General features: G+C 40.6%; 1 protein-coding gene across 2 annotated transcripts in view; it reads left to right on the forward strand.

The window, feature by feature from the left end:
- Positions 1-1,702: 1,702 nt before the first annotated feature.
- Positions 1,703-20,581, forward strand: part of ND-SGDH (NADH dehydrogenase (ubiquinone) SGDH subunit) — a 30,513-nt gene continuing 11,634 nt past the window's right edge. Inside the window, exons 1-4 of one of the 2 annotated variants that reach the window (XM_080279059.1) lie at positions 1,770-1,785; positions 2,493-2,542; positions 2,669-2,883; positions 17,390-17,496. In XM_080279059.1, the coding sequence (XP_080135185.1) occupies positions 2,680-2,883; positions 17,390-17,496 (311 nt within the window). In that variant the 5' untranslated portion in view covers positions 1,770-1,785; positions 2,493-2,542; positions 2,669-2,679. Of the gene's footprint in view, positions 1,786-2,492; positions 2,543-2,668; positions 2,884-17,389; positions 17,497-20,581 lie in introns of both variants that reach the window. The other variant, XM_080279058.1, reaches the window with a different exon arrangement.

Consider the following 20,581-nt stretch of genomic DNA (forward strand, 5'->3'; position numbering starts at 1 on the left):
AATGAGATAGTAAGGAAAAGAAGATTACAATAAAGTCCTGTGAACTGAGAGTGATTCTGTGAAAGATGGAAGATAAGAGTGAAAGAGTACAAGTACTGTACATGGGGATACGGGTGGGAGAAAATTTTTTTGAGTAGCAGTAGATTGAGTCAAGTTTTAAGTGCAAACAGTGGAATGGGAAAGTATGGAGTACAGTACAGTATATCAAGGTCCAGGAGAATGTATATGGAACTGTGAGAGGGATATAGAAGGGAGTGGGTGTTCCAAGAGTGATATATGGGTTTGGACTTGTGTGATAAATTATACAGGCACAGAAGTGAAGATGGAAGTAGAGAACAGGTTAGAAGCCAATAAATACTGTGTGACAAAAAGGGAAGGGATATGGGAAGAAGTACTTTCAGTGAGGACTAAGTGAGGTAAAATATAAATTGAGGTTGTAAGGAACGATGAGAAGCATTGGATCAAGCAAATTTATGAATGGGCAAACTAATGAGTAATGCTGACATGATAAATTCGTAAAGAATATTGGAGAATGAGAATACAGAGATGAACCAGGAGTGAAACAGGAAGCAATTCTGAATGTGTTGATGAAAGGTGTAGAGAATGCATGTGAAATGGAAAGAATAGGAAATAAAAGGAGTTGCATAAGTTACAGAGCTCTAGGGAAGGGAAGTAGTTACTGGAGCATTATATGAGTAAGGATTAATCCCCGAGCTAGACCTCATCAGATCATATAGCCCTGCTAGGGTTACAGGAGAGTGCTACTCCTCCCAGCACAGCAGCCACCGGGCGGGGCGCAAACTCACAACCTTACGATTACGAGCCCAACACCCCACCACCGAGCTACTGCGCTCCCCATTATAAGAGTAGAAACTGCAAGATGATGCCTGTTTTGGAAATAACGGACAGTAGGAATTAGATGATGGTCGAGTCGGTGTGAAAAATGTGTGCATGGAGATGCTTCCTTAGAAGAAACAACCATCTGATAGTGAAATGTGAACGTTACAGAGGACTTTGTGGACGACTAAAAGGCCGAGGGGAGATAAAATGGGAGTGTTAGAGGTGAGAGGTATTACGATTAGAGAACTGAATGGAGCAGGGAGCGAAAAGAAACTGTAAAGTTCTTGGTATGGAAGATGAAGTAACACTATAGGAAAGCCTGGGTTTAAAGCAACAAAAATAATTGGCTGAAAAAGATAAATGATCATGAGAACCTGGATTTCTCCCATCTTTCCTGTCAGTACTTAATGCTTTTCTTTCCGTTACAGGTGGCTTTACATTGAGTGACAAGCCAAATGGTTTCCTGTAAGCCAAGAAACCATTTACAACGCTAGGTGGTAACCATATAACCAAACCATACGTGCTCCCTACGTGTCAAGTGGGTTGGTGGAGGGTTAGTGCCCCTCCCTGTAAAACAAGTAACTCAGAATCAAATGGCCATCCCTTACGGGATTATGGCGTCTGGCAATAGATAAATAGATAGAGAACCTGGGACTGGCTCTGTGTAGAAGACGATCAGTTTGTTCTGTCTTTCGCTGTGGTAAAACTAATTTTCCCCTGTTAACGTTGTAATAGTAATTTGGATAATAAACTCTACAGAACATTTCGCAGACTTTATAGATAGCATGCCATAAACAAGCTAAAAAATTGTAGTTGCTTCTAACAAAAGCTGTGATCCCAAAGCCAAGATAGTTCAGAAAAACAAAATGTCGGTGGTCAGCTGTTTACGTTCTGGCTCAAGTTCTTTGAAGGGCCTAGTGGGCCCTGCAAAATGCTTCACCATAGGTATAGCTGAACAGTTTTTACTCGTTTTTGGCAGTTGTTGTGGTATAATCGCTGCGGTATTTTCGCTGGTAGTGTTGCTGGTTATGTCACTTGACCGGCTGTTCAAGCATTTTTGCATTTTGCCTCCAGCTCATTATTATTCAGAAGCCAGGTTATACCACATTATTTGGTAGTTATGGAGGAGTGGCTTTTGTGCTGTATGTGTTATAGCAAAGAGTGTAGGGTACATTCTGTAGAGGCAGAGAGAAAATGATTGACCGACTGGCCAATAGCATGTAGGCCCCCTTGGTGGTTATCACAGATTTGATTAATGCGGTTTAATTTAGGGTAAAATTATAGAGTCAACCCAAAACACAGTTATGAGATTTTGATCCTTTTTTACAGTATAATAGACAATTCTGTGTGACTTGTATGGCATTTTTATCGCAAATTATTTTTACTCAAAGCTAAACTAACCTAACCGTCAAGAGTAAAATAAATATAATTTGCAACAAAAATGCCATAGGAGAAAGGTGTCTTTGATTGGCCTAAAATACCGAAAAAACGGATCAATATCTTGTAATTGTGTTTTTGGCTGAAACAATAACTGAACTTAATTTGGTAACTACCCAGAAAACAAGAGGGCTTTCAGTTATTTATTTTTAACTTCATAAGCTTACCTGAAAGATCAGTTGATATGAATCTGATGGACCTGATGTGACTTGAAGGACCTGAAAGAATGCAGTAGTCAGAAGAAAACACAAGTAGACACTTAAAGGTTAGTGTTAATAGGGAGGTCATAAATCAGTAATACTGTATTTTAAAAACCAACATTCAATACAACATGCTCAGTCATTAATTTCCAAAGTTACTTAAGTGTATTGTAAAAACTTTTTCCTTGCAGTCCTGCGAGAAATGGGTGGTGGTGGACCAAGGAAGATGGTGATCACACCATCACGTTGGCAGTGGCATAAATATAAGGACATGCTTCATTTCTACACCATGCTGGGCGTTATCCCGCTCGGTGCTCTTGTATTTGCTGTTAATGTATTCATCGGACCTGCAAAGTTGGCACCCATACCTGAGGACTACATACCCAAACACTGGGAATATTATTCGGTGGGTTCATAAGGGAGTTAAGTTCTGTATCATTTCATTGGGTGCTGAGATTTGGGGTGAAACCAGTTGATAAGTTGTTCAAATGATTGAGTGAGGAACCTAACAACAAGTATTGGGTTCTTGAAGTAATGCCAGGTTGCAACGAGAGTGTTCGTGCGACTGGAAGATTCATCATTCATTCATTCATTGCCAGACGCCATGTATCCCAGACGGGGTGGCCAAGGGAGATATCACTGATATTTTAATTTTTCAGATGGAAAAGAAAATCACATGTCGAGCAATGACTGAATGCCCTTTTTCATGCATCTTACTGGTATATATTGTAAAAATATGTAAATACTGTATTCTATTTCTTCGTAGTGCTGCTCTCGGGTGTCTGCCCTGTCCTCTCCTCCATCCTTCTTTCCTTCCATCTTCTTCTGTCTTTCTTTCCTTCATTCTTTCCTCGTCCTTCTGCCTACAGGTGACTTTACACTTCCCCTTCTGTCTTTCATTCCTTCATTCTTTTCTCTTTCTTCTGCCTATGGGTGACTCTACACTGAGTGACAAGCCAAATGGTATCCTGTACACCAGGAAACTATTTACTACGCTGGGTGGTAACCATATAACCAAATTTTGGCACGTGGTGGTTTAGTGGGTAATTATTGTGCTCCAGTCGGATTGAGCCAGTGAAGGTTTATATCCAAGGGATGGTTGGGGTCCATTGCTCACATAATGCCACTCAGGGATGAGTGAGGTTGGTCACTCTCATCTTAAATGTCAGGACCAACTGCCTAGCCCCGGGCACCTACGCTCCTCATGGGGTAACATAGGATTGGATGATGGATGGATGGATGGATTCTCTATAAAACAGTGCTTTGTCAATGCAGCATGAAAAAATATAGCAATATAAAAAATATTTCACTGGTTGCAGCCTGGTTTATGCATGCATAGAAATATATATGTATATCTTTAACCAGCAATAATAGTTAGTTATAATTGATACTAACACATTAAACTCCCTGTGAGTAAGAAGAACACTTAATTCACTTCAAGAAAGCATGTTGATATTTAGTTGCTGCCTCCAGTACAACAAGTTTTCCAAGCAAACTAAAATAGCTGTGTCTTTGCTCGCACTGTGATCTACTAAATCAGCTGGCTTGCTTCGTACGTCTGGCAGCGCTAGGCTTCAATACGCCATAACATTTTAGAGTCAAATAAATATTAAACTATGGATAGACCATGTTTGCCATTTTTTGTACAAGTCATATTATATACAGATGTCAATATTCATATGCCTCTTTGGCTTCTTACAGTCCAAAAACAGTCTTATTGGCAGATACTGTCCTAACCTTCTTAGGGAAGAATATATAAATATTAAATATACGAATTTTTTGGCGATATTTTGGGTGAAATAGCACAAATAAAAGTAATTTACATTTTTAACCCTTTAAGTCCGGGTCGGGTCTTAAGACGGGTTCTCTTGATGGATTCCGGGTCGGGACTTTTGAGTAAAAGAGCCTCAGGCAACGGGTGGCATCGTTTGATACCCCCAACCTTCTACGTTGCACTCAGAGGGGTCTGGGCTCTGACGTCATATGTAAACAAACCTGCTGGTACAAATGTACCGGGTTTTAGGGTGGATTTTTTTTTTATTTTCGCATTTTATGCTCAAATAATTACCTAAAAATGACTCATAAACCATAAGATAATTTTCTACAAACAAATATATGCCTAAAATCCTTCAAAAATATGCTGTAATAACAGTACATGTGACCGATTTTTTTTTCACGTCTGCAACGCGCGGAGGTTAGGCAGCGCGATTGTGCGTAGCGTGGAGTTAGAGGGAAGTCTTCACTTTTCGCCCTCAGCACAGTATTCAGATGAGATGGCAGAACCGGACAGCAATTTGCAGAACTCTGAAGTGACTAGTAGACTTGATGAAGAGAGGTAAGTGCATGACATCACCGATTTTGAAGGATTTTCCGACAGTGATACACAAACTCCGTCAACCTCAGGGGTATCAGTGAGTAGTGCTGGCGTGAAACGTAAGTTATCGCCAGGTTTGGAGTACGATAGTGATGACCAGGAGAGTGGTAGTGACAGTGAGGGGATGGCACAGGAGAGTGGTAGTGACAGTGAGGGGATGGCAGACAGTGACAGTGATGGATTTATTCCCGTGAGTGACGAGAGTGATGATGATTCAGACCTAAGTGATGATGATGATGATCCCAGGGTGTGTGACCCTCCCCGTAGGCCTGGTGGTATTGGTAGTGCTGGTGGATCTGGGTTTATCTGGGCAAATGGTGATAGATTCATACCAAATTGCTATAGATTTGATGCAACTCACAGTGGAGTGACAAGGGCTGCTGGAGTAGACAAAAACAGTTCTGAAATGGAGTATTTTCTCCTGTTTTTTGATGGTGAAATTCTTGATTATTTGGTACAAGAAATAAGTTTTCTAATAAGAAAAGAATGTTCTGTTCAAACTATAAGAAGAAGAAAAGTTTTGTTGAATGAGAGGAAATAAGTTCTGTTCTAATTACTGGTAGCATTAGTAAAGTTCAGAAGTTGAAATTACAATTTTTTGAATATGGAAACAAGTTCTGTTTTGAAAATAATTGTACACAGAAGCAAGAAATAAGTTTTTCTAATAAGGAAAGAATGTTCTGTTCAAACTATAAGTGAAAACACCAGATAGAAAAAAGTTGTTTGTTTACTTTCTGCGGCATCCTCATGGATTACCCATACTGCATTCATCAGCTTCATCAGCTGTAATTTCAGTAATGGGTAGGTAAAATATATTTATTTTATTATTTTTATTGATATTTCATCATTATCCATCATCCCAAACACATAAATCATAAAAATATGACATGTCAAATTTCCCGAAACTTTTGCCTCCCGGGGCATGTCTGCGGATTCTGAATTGCCTCACAGAGGGGTTAAAGGTATTTGCTTAACCAATATCGTAAATGTCGATCAGAAAAAGAACACTGAAGTTTAACTAAGACCCCCTTAGCCCGTCAAAACGAAAATGAGACATAGTTTCTGGTGGTGTCTGGCAGATTTTCCGCACAGCGCGAATGCTCCCATTATAGAGAGACTGCATGTCACATCATAATGTACGGAACAGCAAGTGTACTACCGCTACTGGTAATCTTTCACAGATTGAAAGAGAACTGGTTTTTAATAGATTGCAAGAGTCATACCAGTTTCAACTTAAAAACTAACAAATGTATCATAGTAATGCTAACATATACCAGTAGTACAGTTTTGTACTGTACAGTAATCACTCAGTTATCCGGATGCTCCGTATCCGGACGTGCTTCTTATGTGGACATTAGCCTGTGGATCTATTACTTATGTATCCAGATTTTTTTGTCCGTATCCAAACATAAAAGTTCCATCATCGATGGCTGGTCACCTGACAAGTTTAAAAAATTGGTTGGGTGGCTTGCCAGCCTCTCTGTTCACACATGGGTAATGGACTGTAACCCACAAGCTGAGCCAAAATGATTGTCTGGGTCCTTACCGAATGGTCAAAGTCCCTGGCTGCTAATGGATGCTAATGGCCGCGTGCAAGTAATACAGACTGCAACCCACAAGCTGACCGAAAACGCCTGTCCGCTTCCTCACTGAACAGCCAGTCTCCCGGCAGCCCTTGCTTCTCACTCCCCTATCCCTCCTCCATCCTCAGTGCTGCCAGACCTATCTACCTCCCCTACCCCAGCATTATCTGTCGTGTCTCCCACCATCCCCTACATCATCACCAGTGAGTTTTAATTTTTGGCATTTTAACCGAATGCTATTGGTCTTAGCAAAATTTTGAAAATACCACTAGAGAGCTCATGAACTTCTGGATCTAGACATATGCTTAGCTCTTGCACGTTGCGGGCAAAATTTTGCACTAGAATGTTGGGAAGTTATTTGAAAGTATTATTTACTCTTGAACAAGTTTATTTTCACTGCATTTCTGTGCTTTTACTCGTTAGGTTTGTGTGTTTTTATTAGCTTATACAGTAATACCGTAATATACAATACCCCTAGATGCGATACCCTGGCTTAACAATGGGGGTAGAAATACTGTACCACCATTCCCTGCCTAATGGTGGCCAAACCCCAGTTTAACAGTAGGTCCTGATTTTTTTTTTTTTTTACTGATTTTGATTATATTTTAGACTTAAAATATGTGTTTAGGTTGATTGATAAACAGTTTTTAGACTTAGATTAATGTGTTTTAGCCATAGGTGGGGTGAACATTGTCAGATTAATGTGTTTTAGCCATAGGTTGGGTGAACATTGTCATTTTGGGCCTGGGATACAGTTTACTAAGTTTGATTTTTTTCTAGACATGTGCAGTATTTGACGATATTCAAGTTTTATTTGTTGGTTTTAGTGAGTTATTTACAGGTGTTAGGCTTAGGTTAGCTTCTTTACAGCTGTTAGGCCATTTAGATTGGCTTTAAACTTGTTTTTGGGCTTATTTGGGTGGGTTTTGGACTTAGTTTGTGGGGGAAACCCAAGGCTGAAAAACGCATCCCATTGCTTTACATGTTAAACTTATCCCGATATACGATGCCCCGCCTAATGGTGGGTTTTTACCTAACCAATTTCATCATTAAACCAGGGTATACCTGTAGTATAAACACCAGCAAAGATGATAGTTTACAATTTATACCATCCATCCATCCATCATCCAATCCTATGTTGTCCCATAGAGGAACTTAGGAACCCTGGGCTAGGCAAGTTGGTCCTGACATTTAAGATGCGAGTGACCAGCTTCACTTACCCCTGAGTGGCATTACATGAGCAATAAACCCCAACCACCCCTTGGTTATAAACCTATACAGGCTTAATCCGATTGGAGCACCTTGATTATCCACTAAACCACTTGGTGCCATAATTTGGTTATATGGTTACCACCTAGCTTGGTAAATGTTTTCCTAGTGTAAGAGAACCATTTGGCTTGTTACTCAGTGTAGAGTCACCCATTGGCAGAAGGAAAAGGAAAGAATGAAGGAAGGAAAGACAAGAAGGAGTGTAAAGTCACCTCACGTCCGTATTTTTTCCTTCATTGTTGCCTCAATTTATACCAATATAACCAGTTTCCGTGGGCTAATTTTGCAGTGGAAACATTTTTCTTTGTGCCCGTGGAATCAGCCATATCAGGGATCTCCAGTCTTCACTTAGTTGGTGCCCCAGAAACTTACTGAAATTTTACTGTTCCCAAGAGAGTTAAAAATTTTTGCAAACATCATCTTCATTGATTTTTTTGTGGATTTTTGTTGTTCATGCATTGTTTTCTTAGTGTCTGGCATTATATTGGATGTTCCCTTGTGTGTTTTGATGTCTAAATACAGTAATCCCTCATTTATCTGGATATAATAGAGTCAAAGGCATGTCCGGATAGTGGCAACATCCAGATAATGAACACCATTCCCTTGCCATACCCAGGCTCTACCAATATGCAGCCCCCAACCTATACCTAACCTATTTGTACAGTACCTGTGCTTAATTTGGCAGTGTTTTCAGGTCATTCAGGCATATTTAGACATCAAAACACACATAGGAATATCCAAAGTAATGCTAAACGCCAAGGAAACCATGCAGAAAACCACTAAAAACCAAAAACACCCTGCCTATGCACTACCGTATGTACAGTACCCCTCGTTATTTAGGTAGTGTTTTCCAGTCATTCTGCCATATTTTGACATCAAAACATACATAGGATTATCCAAAATAATTTTCAACACCAAGAAAACCATGCAAAAAAACACTGAAAACCAAAAAAACACCCTACCTATACACTGCTGTATGTACAGTACCCCTCCTAATTTTTGCACTCTTTTCAGGTAATTCTGCCATATTTAGACATCAGAACATACATAGAATTATCCAAAATAATTTTCAACACCAAGAAAACCATGCAAAGAAACCACTGAAAACCAGAAACACCCTACCTATACACTACTGTACAGTACTGGTACCCCTCCTGATTTTGGCACTGTTTTCAGGTCAGTCTGCCATATTTAGACATCAGAACACACATAGGAATATCGAAAGTAATGCTAAACACCAAGAAAACCATGTATCTTACTGCAGTATCGTAACAAATGAGGTCTTGCCAAAGTGACATATTTGGTGCCGCTATAAAGCTCAAATTGGGAAAAGTTGTAAAATACCATGTCACCACTTTTGCGGCACCTCGGTTTGGGTTGCTTTTCCTAGAAGGGTAGTCAAGTCATACCCCACCTGCTCATGGTGATCTCGCAGACACCCTGTTTTTTAATTTCTGTTCTTTGTGTTTTTTCAGTTTTCCTTTTTTCCCCTAAATTATGGTGATACAGAGAGGGGGGATGCTACCTGGGTTTATTCCAGGTAGTATTGTACCAGTTTATACTTTTTGCTATTGTTGTTGTCTTTTTTTTTTTTTTTTTTTTTTTTTTTTTTACCGACCATAAGCAAAGAACACCAATGCCCTCGCTGCAGTAGGTCTGTAGCAAAAAGTGTATAAGCACAGAAGTGCGCCTACTGCAGTGAGTGGGTTCATTTGGCTTGTGACAATATGAATGCAAATGACTACCCGGTATCCATTTATGAAGAAGAGCCACCAGCTGGACTTTTGCTGGCAGTGTAGCCAATGTGTTGCACCAGCAGATGAGGTCTTGGCTGGTGGAGGAAGTAGTGTCACCAAGAAGGAGTTAGAAGATCTTTCAAGCTTATATTAGAGATGTTTTAAACAGACTGGAGGCGTGGGGGAGGCGTGGCTGAATCGGTAGAGAGGCGGCCTGCGGTTCTGATGGACCCAGGATCGAATCCCGGCTGAGGCAGGGAACAGTTTGAGGATTTGAATTTCCTTAAAAAAGCAGACTTTCCTGATCTACCAGATGACCCGCCGACATGTCGTAAAAATACCCCCGCTAATACCAATACACCAGTCCTGTATGAGACAGCCCTAGCATGTATTCAATATGGACGGTGGGTGTTAGCGCCGAAGTGGTGACATGTGGAGGTGTAGGAGGACTACTGGGCCTTGGGATAGGTCAGTGCCCCCAAGCAATAGGCTCTGAAGCCTTTGCCCAGAGTCGGACACATAAAAAAAAAAATAAAAAATTAGAGACAAGGTCTCATCACCCATGGCTGTCACGCAAAACTAGGCCAAGTCATTTGCAGATGCTGTTCGTGGGTCTCTCATGGGGGGGCGGGGGAAGGATCTGCCTGGGGAATGAGATCAGTGCTTATGGCCAGAAAAAAGCCATTCGTAGTCAACAGGTACTGATTGTGAAACCAAAGAGCGATGCTTATGCCCAGACAAGTCAGATGGGACCAGATTACATCAGAGGTGTACTTAACTCAGTACCGGTTGATAGCTGCCTTAAGACTAAGGCTGGTGGGTTAGTAATGAAGTTTCCGTTAGCCGAGGCCAAAGTTGAAGCAACTGGGGTGCTGAGTGTTCATTTTGGCGGTGATGGCACTTTTTGTATATCAGAGCCAAAGAAAATGCTGCCAAAAATGACCATGACAGGCCTTTCCTCTTCCCTGGGCAACTCTGACATCATCCCAAACATTCTAAGAAAAAACAATAAAATTAAGATGCTCATTGATCGAGGTTGTACCCTCAGCCTTCTCTTTACAAGAACAAGGAATGACACTAAAACACTAAAACTGCTGTCTTGAGGATGTTGCCAGAGGTGAGATCCTCCATTATAGAACAGGGCAACTATATCTATGTGGATCTTATAAGATGCTGCACTTTTGACAGATTCTGGGTTACACAGTGTCATCACTGTCAGGGCTTTGGTCATACATCTGGGAAGTGTTCTAGAAAAAATGATGAACCTAAATGTGTTTTTTGTGCTGGAGCCCATAAATCTAAGGATTGTGGTAACAGAAATTCTCCCAAATGCATCAACTGCTCTTCCTTAAGACATGAAGTTGCTAATTCTAATTCACAGTCGGTTGCCCATTTTGCATCAAGTAGAGACTGTCCAGTTATGATTTCTCATAGGAATAGATTGATTGAAAACACCAATTTTGACCATTCAAACAACTGACTACAGTACGTCCCTTTTGAACCAGTTGAGGATGGGTCTTTTAAATATTCGTTCCATCCGTAATAAGATAGACTATATTAATGAAACTCTAAATCAGCACGAGCTTGATGTTTTGTGCTTGACTGACACCTGGTTGTTTGAGTCCAATATTGATATTATTCGTAATGCTTTGCCTAAGACACATTCTAAGTATTCCCAGGCCTGCTGCTGACTGTCTGGGAGGTGTAGTACTCATCTACTTGGCAGCTCTTGCAAACATTTCTCTGATAAACTCAGACCTGACCCCATCTTCGTCTGAATTTATGGAAGTATTAATAAGTTTCTGTCAGAATACCATTAGAATTGCAGTTGTTTATCGACCACGTCATCCAGGCACAGATCTAGGTTTTATGGAGGAGTTTCGGCAGTTTCTTGAAGTGTTTTTTCTTAAATCTGGAGGACTTCTTATTTGTGGTGATTTCAGTTATTGGGTTGACAGCCCAGAGTCAGAACCATTTTCTTCAGAATTCCTTGAGTTGATCACCCAGGAAATTTTTTTTCAATCATGTGAGTGATCCAACTCATGTCTCGGGACATGTCTTTGACTTGATCTTGTCCCCTGTTGGTTGCAGGCGTGTATCTGATGTGGGTGTTGACTCAGTTGACCCCTTCATCTCTGATCATGCTCTGATCACTCTAAGTTTTGATGTCCCGAAATCCCCCTCTTATGAAAGGTCATCAGGTTCAGAAATTACAGGAATGTTGACCGCCAGTTGATGTGTCTTGAAATTGATCAGCGTCTAAACAACACTGATTCTTCAACTCATTCTTCTGATGACTTGGTTGATATATGTAACAATGAGCTTAGGTAAATTTTTGATCACTGTTGTCCTGAGGTAATAAAAACAATAATTGTATGTGATAATTCTCAGTGGTATGGTCCATCTATTAATTCTTTGCGTAGACAGCGTAGAAAGGCAGAACATTAGTGGCACTTGCAGCAGACCGAATTAACTCGTTTACGTTATGTTTTTGCGAGAAGAGCAGTCATTCACACTGTAAAAGCCCAAAAGGCTTGGTATTATCAAAATAAAGTTGATTAATGTGGTGGTGATGTAAAAAAAACTGTCTGCAGTTGTGAACAGTTTGGTTGGTTGGAAAAATGTAATTGTTAAACTAACTATGGATCTGATGCCCAATTGGCGTCTGATTTTGCTTCATTTTTTACAACTAAGATATCTCGCATAAGAAGTGATTTAGACAACAGTTCTCCTAGCGAAGTGCACTCAGTTGACTTCCAATCACATTGCAATTGGTATCACTTGCATTCAACATTTCATCCACTGGATGTAAACAAAGTCAAATGTTGCATCAGAGAATAAATCATTTTGCCCACTCGATCCGTGTAACATGTCACAACTGCCTGATGTGTACAAGCATGCTGCAGAAAATATCTGCAACATAATAAATAGATGCTGGTGCTTCTTAGAAAGTAATTTTGTACGGTCTGAGAAACGTGCTTTGCTTAGGCTCCTAATTAAGAAACCTGGCCTTGACGTTGAGAGCATGACAAATTATCGCCCTGTCTCTAACCTGGCTTTCTTATCCAAGATTTTTGAGCGGGCCATACTTGATCAACTCTTACCACTACTGGAACACAACAGAGTTGTTCCTGTTGTTCAGTAAGCATACAGAAAATACCATTCATCTGAAACTGCACTAACAAGGATTCATAGTGACTTGGTGGCAAACACCTGTAGTGGGATGTCCTCTCTCCTAGGTCTGTTGGATCCATCTGTAGCTTTTGATGCAGTAGATCATAAACTATTGTTGGAAGATCTGTATTTTTATGGTGTTCATGATAGTGCTCTTTTGCTTCTCAAGTCGTATCTGTCGGACAGATCTCAGAGAGTGGTTGTTGATTAGGCTAGCCCTGATTCAACTCCCCTTCTGTTTGGAGTCCCTCAAGGATCAGTTTTGGGTCCAATTCTGTTTACTGTCTACACGAGTATATCGTCTTGATCCTCATGATGTGTCCTATCATTTTTATGCTGATGACACTCAGCCCTATGTTAAGATGGCAGATATCAACGATACTAAGACTAAGCTTGAATTTCTATTGTCTGTTATTAAGATCTGGATGGCTAGGAGGAAACTTAAGCTGAATGATGGTAAAACTGAGATCATCATCATCAGAGGAAACAGAAGGGGTGACGACACTGATAATGCCCTGGCTTTGAACATTGGTATGTCACAGCTTCATCCAGTCAATTCTGTTGAAAATCTGGGTGTTTATTTTAATTCAAAGTTAATTTACAAAGAACATATTAATCAAGTTGTCAGAGGGTGTAACCTGCATATCTGAAATCTGTACTCTGTGAGAAAATTCCTGAATAGACATTGTCACTTAACATTGGTCCATGCAGTGGTCTTGTCTCGTGTTGATTATTGTAATTCACTGTGGATTGGTCTTCCAAATAATATACTAACAAAAGTTCAGTCTGTGTTGAACAGGGCAGCACGGCTTATCTTTGGTCTCCCCCCGAGAACCTCGACTACCCCATTCCTACTTGAGTGGCATTGGTTACCACTAAAGGCTAGAATTTAAACTGTGTATTATTACATTCAAGGTTCTTAAGTTTGGTGAACTGAAGTATCTTGCTGAATTGTTAAAACTCCTACTGCACACCCAGGTGTATTGTTACACAGTGAAGATGATTCCTTGCTTCTTAATGAGCCTGGAGCCATTCACCAGTCATCTGATTATTCTTTTGTGTATAGAGCCCCTAGATTATATAATAGATTGCCATTGTCCATGAGACAACTCTGTTCTGCTGAATCCTTTTCAGAGACAGCTGGAAGACTTTCTTTTTTCAGAGTGCTATCTGATTGTTCTTTGTGTATTGAGCCCCTAGATTATATAATAGATTGCCATTGTCCAAATGACAACACTGTTCTGCTGAATCCTTTTCAGAGACAGCTGGAAGCCATTCTTTTTTCAAAATGCTATTACCTGGAGAGGGGTACTATGATGGATGATTATAGGGTTTAATTATTGCCAGTTTCATATATATATATTCTTTCCTTGTCCTTCTTCTTACGGGTAACTTTACACCCCCTCTTCTGTCGTCTTTCTTTCCTTCATTCTTTCCTCTTCCTTCTGCCTGTCGGTGACTACACTGAGTGACAAGCCAAATGGTTTCCTGTACACCAGGAAAACATTTACTATGCTGGGTGGTAACCATATAACCAAATTTTGGCTTCTGGTGGTTTAGTGGGTAATTATTGCGCTCCAGTCAGATTGAGCCGGTGTAGGTTTATATCCAAGGGGTGGTTGGGGTTGATTGCTCATGTAATGCCACTCAGGGATGAGTGAGGCTGGTCACTCTCATCTCAAATGTCAGGACCAACTGCCTAGTCCCGGGCTTCTGCGCTCCTCATGGGGCAGTGTAGGATTGGATGATGGATGGATGGATGGATGGATATATATATATATATATATATATATATTACTAATGTAGCATGTATTATATATGAGAGGTGTCACAGTTCTTGTACAGTACATCCCCACAGTACACGAGTTCTGAGTACGTGATCCCCCTTGTATGTGAGTTTTTTTTTTTTTTTTTTTTTTTTTTTTTTTTAAGTACGCGAATTGAACTCCTTGTAAGTGAGACGGACAGCGAAGAGTGGGCCAAATCTGGGGTTACCCCAAGTACATGACATTGCCCCCCCGTAAGGGGTGGCCATTTGACTTTGAGTTATTGGTTTTACGGGGAGGGGCACTAACTCTCCACCAACCCACTGTTTGACACGTAGGGAGCATGTATGGGTTGGTTATATGGTTACCACCCAGCATTGTAAATGGTTTCTTGGCTTACAGGAAACCATTTGGCTTGTCACTCAATGTAAAGCCACCTGTAAAGAAGAGCAATAAGAAGTGACAGGAAAGATGGGAGATATAGGAAGAGAGGAGGGCAGGTGCAGAAAAATAATGATAAAGGCTAAGGAAGAAGTAGGCAGCACTACATCAAGTGAGTGGATGATGGTCGCCACCACCTACCCCCAATGATTTACCTAGTAAAGCCATAATCTTATAGGTTTACTTTATCTTAGGTAATTTGTCTTAGGTAGTTTCCCTGTATAGTACAATACTGTACTTAGGTCTGAAAGGCATCTCAAGGGTTGCCCATGAAGGGGGGTGCCGCCCATATGTAATTTTTCCCATAAGTTTATGTATTCACAGTACAGTACATGAATTCCTAGTACGCGACGTCCTCTGCCGCCCATATAGGCACGTACTGGGGGGATGTACTGTAATTGTAAAAATAATGTATATGTGTGTCGAGCACTAGTGAATTCCCAAAGGAAGAACTGGTGCTTTTGAGAAACAAAAGACCAGATTATTATTATGATGATGATGATTATTATTATAATACCTATGCTCTACTGTATGTACAGTACCCCTCCTGATTTTAGCACTGTTTTCAGGTTAATCTGCCATATTTAAACATCAAAACACACACAGGAATATCCAAAGTAATGGTAATCACACACACACAAAAACTGAGAACCAAAAAACACATACCTATACACTACTGTATATACAGTACCCCTCGTAATTTTGGCACTGTTTTCCAGTCATTCTGCCTGTTGGGACATCAAAACACACATAGGATAATTTGTATTAATACTGAAAATCAATAAAACAATGCATAAACAACAAAAGTCCCCAAAACCCTGAAGACGGTTTGCAAATCAGTTATCTGTGACGAACAATTGATCCCGGATCTCAAAAAAATCCATGGTCAAATATGCCACCGGAAATTGGTTATATTGGTATAAATGGTATACTGTCATCTTTGCTTGTGTTTATACTGTAAGATAAGCTAATAAAAACACTTAAGACTGATAAGTAAAAGTACAGAAATGCAATGAGAATAAAGTGTTCAGGAGTAAAACTTACTTTCATATAACTTCCCACCATCCTAGTGCAAAATCTTTGTGCACCTTCCAAGAGTTAAGCATATGTCTAGATGCAGAATTTCATGAGCTTTCTCATGGATTCTGCGGAATTTCGATACAACCAACAGTAGTCAAATCTATCTATCTATCTATCTATTGCCAGACGCCTCAATCCCGTTTGGGGTGGCCACAAACAAATCGCCTCCAAGTCGCCCTGTCCCCCGCCATTTCACTGCCCAGCTCCCAACTCACAAGTTAGTGATATCAAATAAATCGCAAAAACGTTTAAAAACTCACAAGTTAGTGATATCACCATGGAGGAGGGTTGGGAGTGAGGGGGGAGCTGGGAGGATATGGAGGAGGGACGGGAGGGGAGAAGAAGCGAGACTGTGGGCAGGATTCTCCCTCTTGTGTCACGAGGCAGATGGGCGCTTTTACTGTACATTCATTCGTGGTTTGCGGTCTATTAGACGCTGAGTGGCCATGCGAAAACACAACTCACGGTGACTGGGGGACTTTCGACGTTCAGTAGAGAGGCGGACAGCCGCTGTCACCGAACATGTAATCATGGCTTGTGGTCTGTTACATTCTCAGAGACAGTTAAGAAAGACTTAACCCCGTGTCCATGCAACTTTGGACATTGGGTGGGGATGCGTACGGATGTTTTGACACCGCTTGTGGGTTACAATCGTATTACAGTACTCGGGTGCTGGTGGTTTGTTGGGAGTGATCAGACGAGTGCAGGACTTTGCTCATTCAGTACAGGGGCGGACAGATATTTTAGCTGTGGTTGTGGGTTATGGCCTACTTCCTGCTCACGCCTCGAGCTGAGTGGCCACAATGCCGAATGTTTTAACTTGTCGACTGGCCGTCCGAAGTTCTTGTGGACTTTTACATCTGGATGATAGCAAGTAAATTCGGATAATGGTTTACTAGAGCCAAGGCCCAGTGTCGGATAATTAACACGTCCGGGTACTGCACACCTGGGTAAATGGGGGATTACTGTACTGCTGAAAGATTGGAGAACATTGCCAAAATTAGGAGAGGTACTGTACTTAAGTTGGGTATTTGTGAATTTTTGTTTGTGCATTGTTTTCAGAGGTTCTAGTATTTCACTGGATTTTCCCATGTGTGTTTTGATGTCTGAATAAAGCTGAAAAACCAGAGAACACAGCCAAAATTAGGAGGGGTACTGTACATAGAGGTTGGATATTGGTAGGGTATAGGTACAGTAGAGGATATCGTTCTGTATCCAGATTTTGCCCTTACCCGGACATGCCTTTGGCTCTATTATGTCGGATAATCGAGGGATTGCTGTACAGTACTTGTAAATTGGTGTATTCCATGTTCAGTTTTTCTTTTGACTAAAGTTTTATTTAATTATCATCATCTTGTAAATTGACGTACCAGTAATCCATGTTTGAGTTTTTATTTTGACTAAAGTTCGTGTTTAGTATATTTTTCTTTATATAAGTCATGGTATATAACTAAAAATGCATTGATATGTAACATTCTTCATTTGGCAGCACCCAATATCAAGATTCCTTGCACAGTACTTGTACACAAGCCATCAGCAGGACTATGAGAAGTACCTTCACTACATGTATGAGGAGAATGAGATGAAACAAATGAGGTCAGTATACTGTTTTAGGAGATTGCTGTGGTTTTTGCTTGTACCAGCTGTACTCTTTTCATCTTACCCTGGCCCAGATTTTCGTCCTTTTGCTGCTTGTTTTATGCACCTCAGTGGTAGAATAAGACAGTGCTGTGGATCTTTATCCTTGTTATAGCACTTGTGACTATCATATTTCATTGCCAACCTGTTGTTACTTCTGAGCACTGAAGATAGAGAGTGGTAAGTTTTAGACCAAGGAAGAGTAAATGGGGTATAGTTTTGCATTTTTCATTGCTATCCTTCTTTGAGCTTTTGAATGCACAGAACAGAATTTTGATGATTAGTAATGTAGAACAACTATAGTAGTATAGGTACCTGTATATTATTCTTTATGCACAGTAATGTTAGAAGGGATGACTTATCCAGTATGCAGTATGGAAGAAGAATATAACAGTTCATTAGTGAAAGAGAAGGAAGAGGAAGAGTACTAACAGAACTTTCTGTTTCTACTTCCTCGTTTCGGGAGTTCCCAGTTTATAGTAAGGTTTTGGAGATTATGATATTACAATAAATGCTAATTGAGTGCTATCTGTCCTTGACTATGGGTTTGGTATATGGGACATCTACCTTGTTGAAGGTGCCTTTACACTGAGAAAGAACAAGCCTGATGGTTTACTGAAACACATTTACCACACTGGGTGGTAACCATGTAGCCCTGTGATGCTTGATGGTCAAGTGGGTCAAGGCATTCTAGCTGGATGGGGCTTGCAAAGGTTTGCATTCAAGAATGGATTGGTTGGGTTTTATTGCCCACATAATGCCACTCTGGGGCGAGTTAGGCTGGTCACCCTCGTACTGAATGTCGAGAATGGGTAACTAAGCCCCAAGCTCTTACACTCCTGATAAGCCAGAAAAGGATTGAATAATGATTAGGTGAATGGACTTCCTTTAGATACTTGCTGTGATTTGAGTGTGGTGTAATTTGGAAGGAAAGTATCTGGCGCTATGAAGGCCTTGATAAGAAACAGAGGCTTGAGTGTTGCAACTGCACAAAGCTTACATGAAGGAGTGTTAGTGCCAACTTCAACGTATGGATGTGAGACTATGGTGTGGCATGACAATGAAAAGTCAGGAGTAAGAGCACTGGAGATGGGACTGCTGAGGAATGTATGTGGAGTACAGAGAGTGGATAGGATACGTAATAATGTGATTCTTGAAAGGTGGAGTGAGGAAGTCTGTGGACACCAGAATCAAAGAGAGTGTATTGAGATGGTGTGGTCATGTGGAGAGAATGGATAACAGTTGAGTGGTGAAAAAGGTATATCTCAGTGAATTTGAAGGAGGAAAGAGGTGTGGTAGGCCAAGGAGAAGGTGGAAAGATATGGTGGATGAGTGTGTGAGGAAGAGAGGCATGGAAGTCAGTGAGGCTAGGGGACTGACAAAAGATCAAGCTGGTTGGATGAATGTTGTGAGAAGAAGTGCATGATCAGAGATTTGGCACCCCTTCTTAACGTGACATCGTCTGGATTGACTGTCTGAAACGTTTATGGCACCCCTTTTTAACGTGACATCATCTGGATTGACTATCAGAAACGTTTATGTGAAGCAACAGAATGTGGTGAACGTTTTTGGTGTATCAGATAGAGCCAGGATTCCGGGAGCTTGAATGATGAGCGAATGGAAGTGTGGCCCATTGGATTGGGCAAACTTAGGCTGTCTGGACATGCCACGCCTCACCCTTCCCTAGAGTGGGAAAGGAGGTCCGGATGATTATAATGATATAAATACCATATCACCATCATCATTGGGGATTCACTGGCTCTTAGTACAGTATCCATCTACAGTACTTGGCTCTCATTTATAAGCTGGATAACTGGATTTGCTGTGCACATCATTTAAGGGAAACTGAATAATTGTTTAGAGATGAGTTGCTCCATTTATTGTAACTTGAAACCAGGCTTATGAATTTTGAAATTCAATTTGGTCAGTGAAACTAAATTTTCAGCACAAGCTTATGAACAAAAGAAAAGCTTGCCTGAATATAGCAAAGGATGTATTTTGTTTGTCGGAAGCATTTTCTTGTCATAATAGTGGAGTTTGCATGATGGCAGTTTTGTACCTGTGTCCTTCTTTCTTTTCTCTTCTGCCCGTGGGTAACTCTACACTGAGTGACAAGTCAAATGGTTTCCTGTACATCAGGAAGCCATTTACTACACTGAGTGGTAACCATGTAACCAAATTATGGCACCTGGTGGTTTAGTGGGTATGGTGCTCCAATCAGATTTAGCCTGTGTAGGCTTATATCCAAGGGATGGTTAGGGTTTATTGCTCACATAATGCCACTCAGGGATGAGTGAGGCTGGTCACTCTCATCTTAAATGTCAGGACCAACTTGCCTAAACCCAGGTTCCTGTGCTCCTCATGGGCCAACATAGGATTGGATGATGGATGGATGGATGGATCAGTTTTCATTGCAATTTTAGTCAGAGATGTTTAAGGAAATAATCAGTAATCTGTATTTTTGACACTCACAGTAGCTTACTTAAGTGAGCAGAATTATCTGTGATGCTGCTTAGTTGATGATCTTAGAGTAAATGTGAGGGAACTTTATATGGATCTTCAGCCCAAAAGAATGTTTATTATAATGCCTTTAATTGTAACCTCGGTTACACGTTGATGTTCCATGGAGCTATGGAAGGAAAGTGCACATGTTTTTGCCAAAAATTTCATTACAGTAAACTTAGTCCCAAGATATAATTACCAATAAATCATGATCATCACCACCATCACCATCAATCATCGCCATCATCATCATCATCATCATCATCATCCAGACCTCATTTCTCTCCCTAAGATAGGATAGTTAATAATCACAGTGCAGAGTACAGTAAAAGTCCTCCAATCCGATCACCAATAATCCGAATATCCCAATACTCCGAATTTTTTAAGGCAAAAATTTTCATCTTTTTCTGGGCCTTTTTTCAATTTTTTCTGATCCTTATCTAAGGATTTATCTGGCTTGGACATGCCCTTGGACTTGGATGTACCTGCCAGCAACTATTCATCTACACTTCTGTGCATTTCCAGTGAGTAAAACAATAAC

This window comes from Coenobita brevimanus, chromosome 76 (genome assembly GCF_032717465.1).
Source record: "Coenobita brevimanus isolate Jiangsu-jjx chromosome 76, ASM3271746v2, whole genome shotgun sequence".
Classification (NCBI taxonomy): domain Eukaryota; kingdom Metazoa; phylum Arthropoda; class Malacostraca; order Decapoda; family Coenobitidae; genus Coenobita; species Coenobita brevimanus.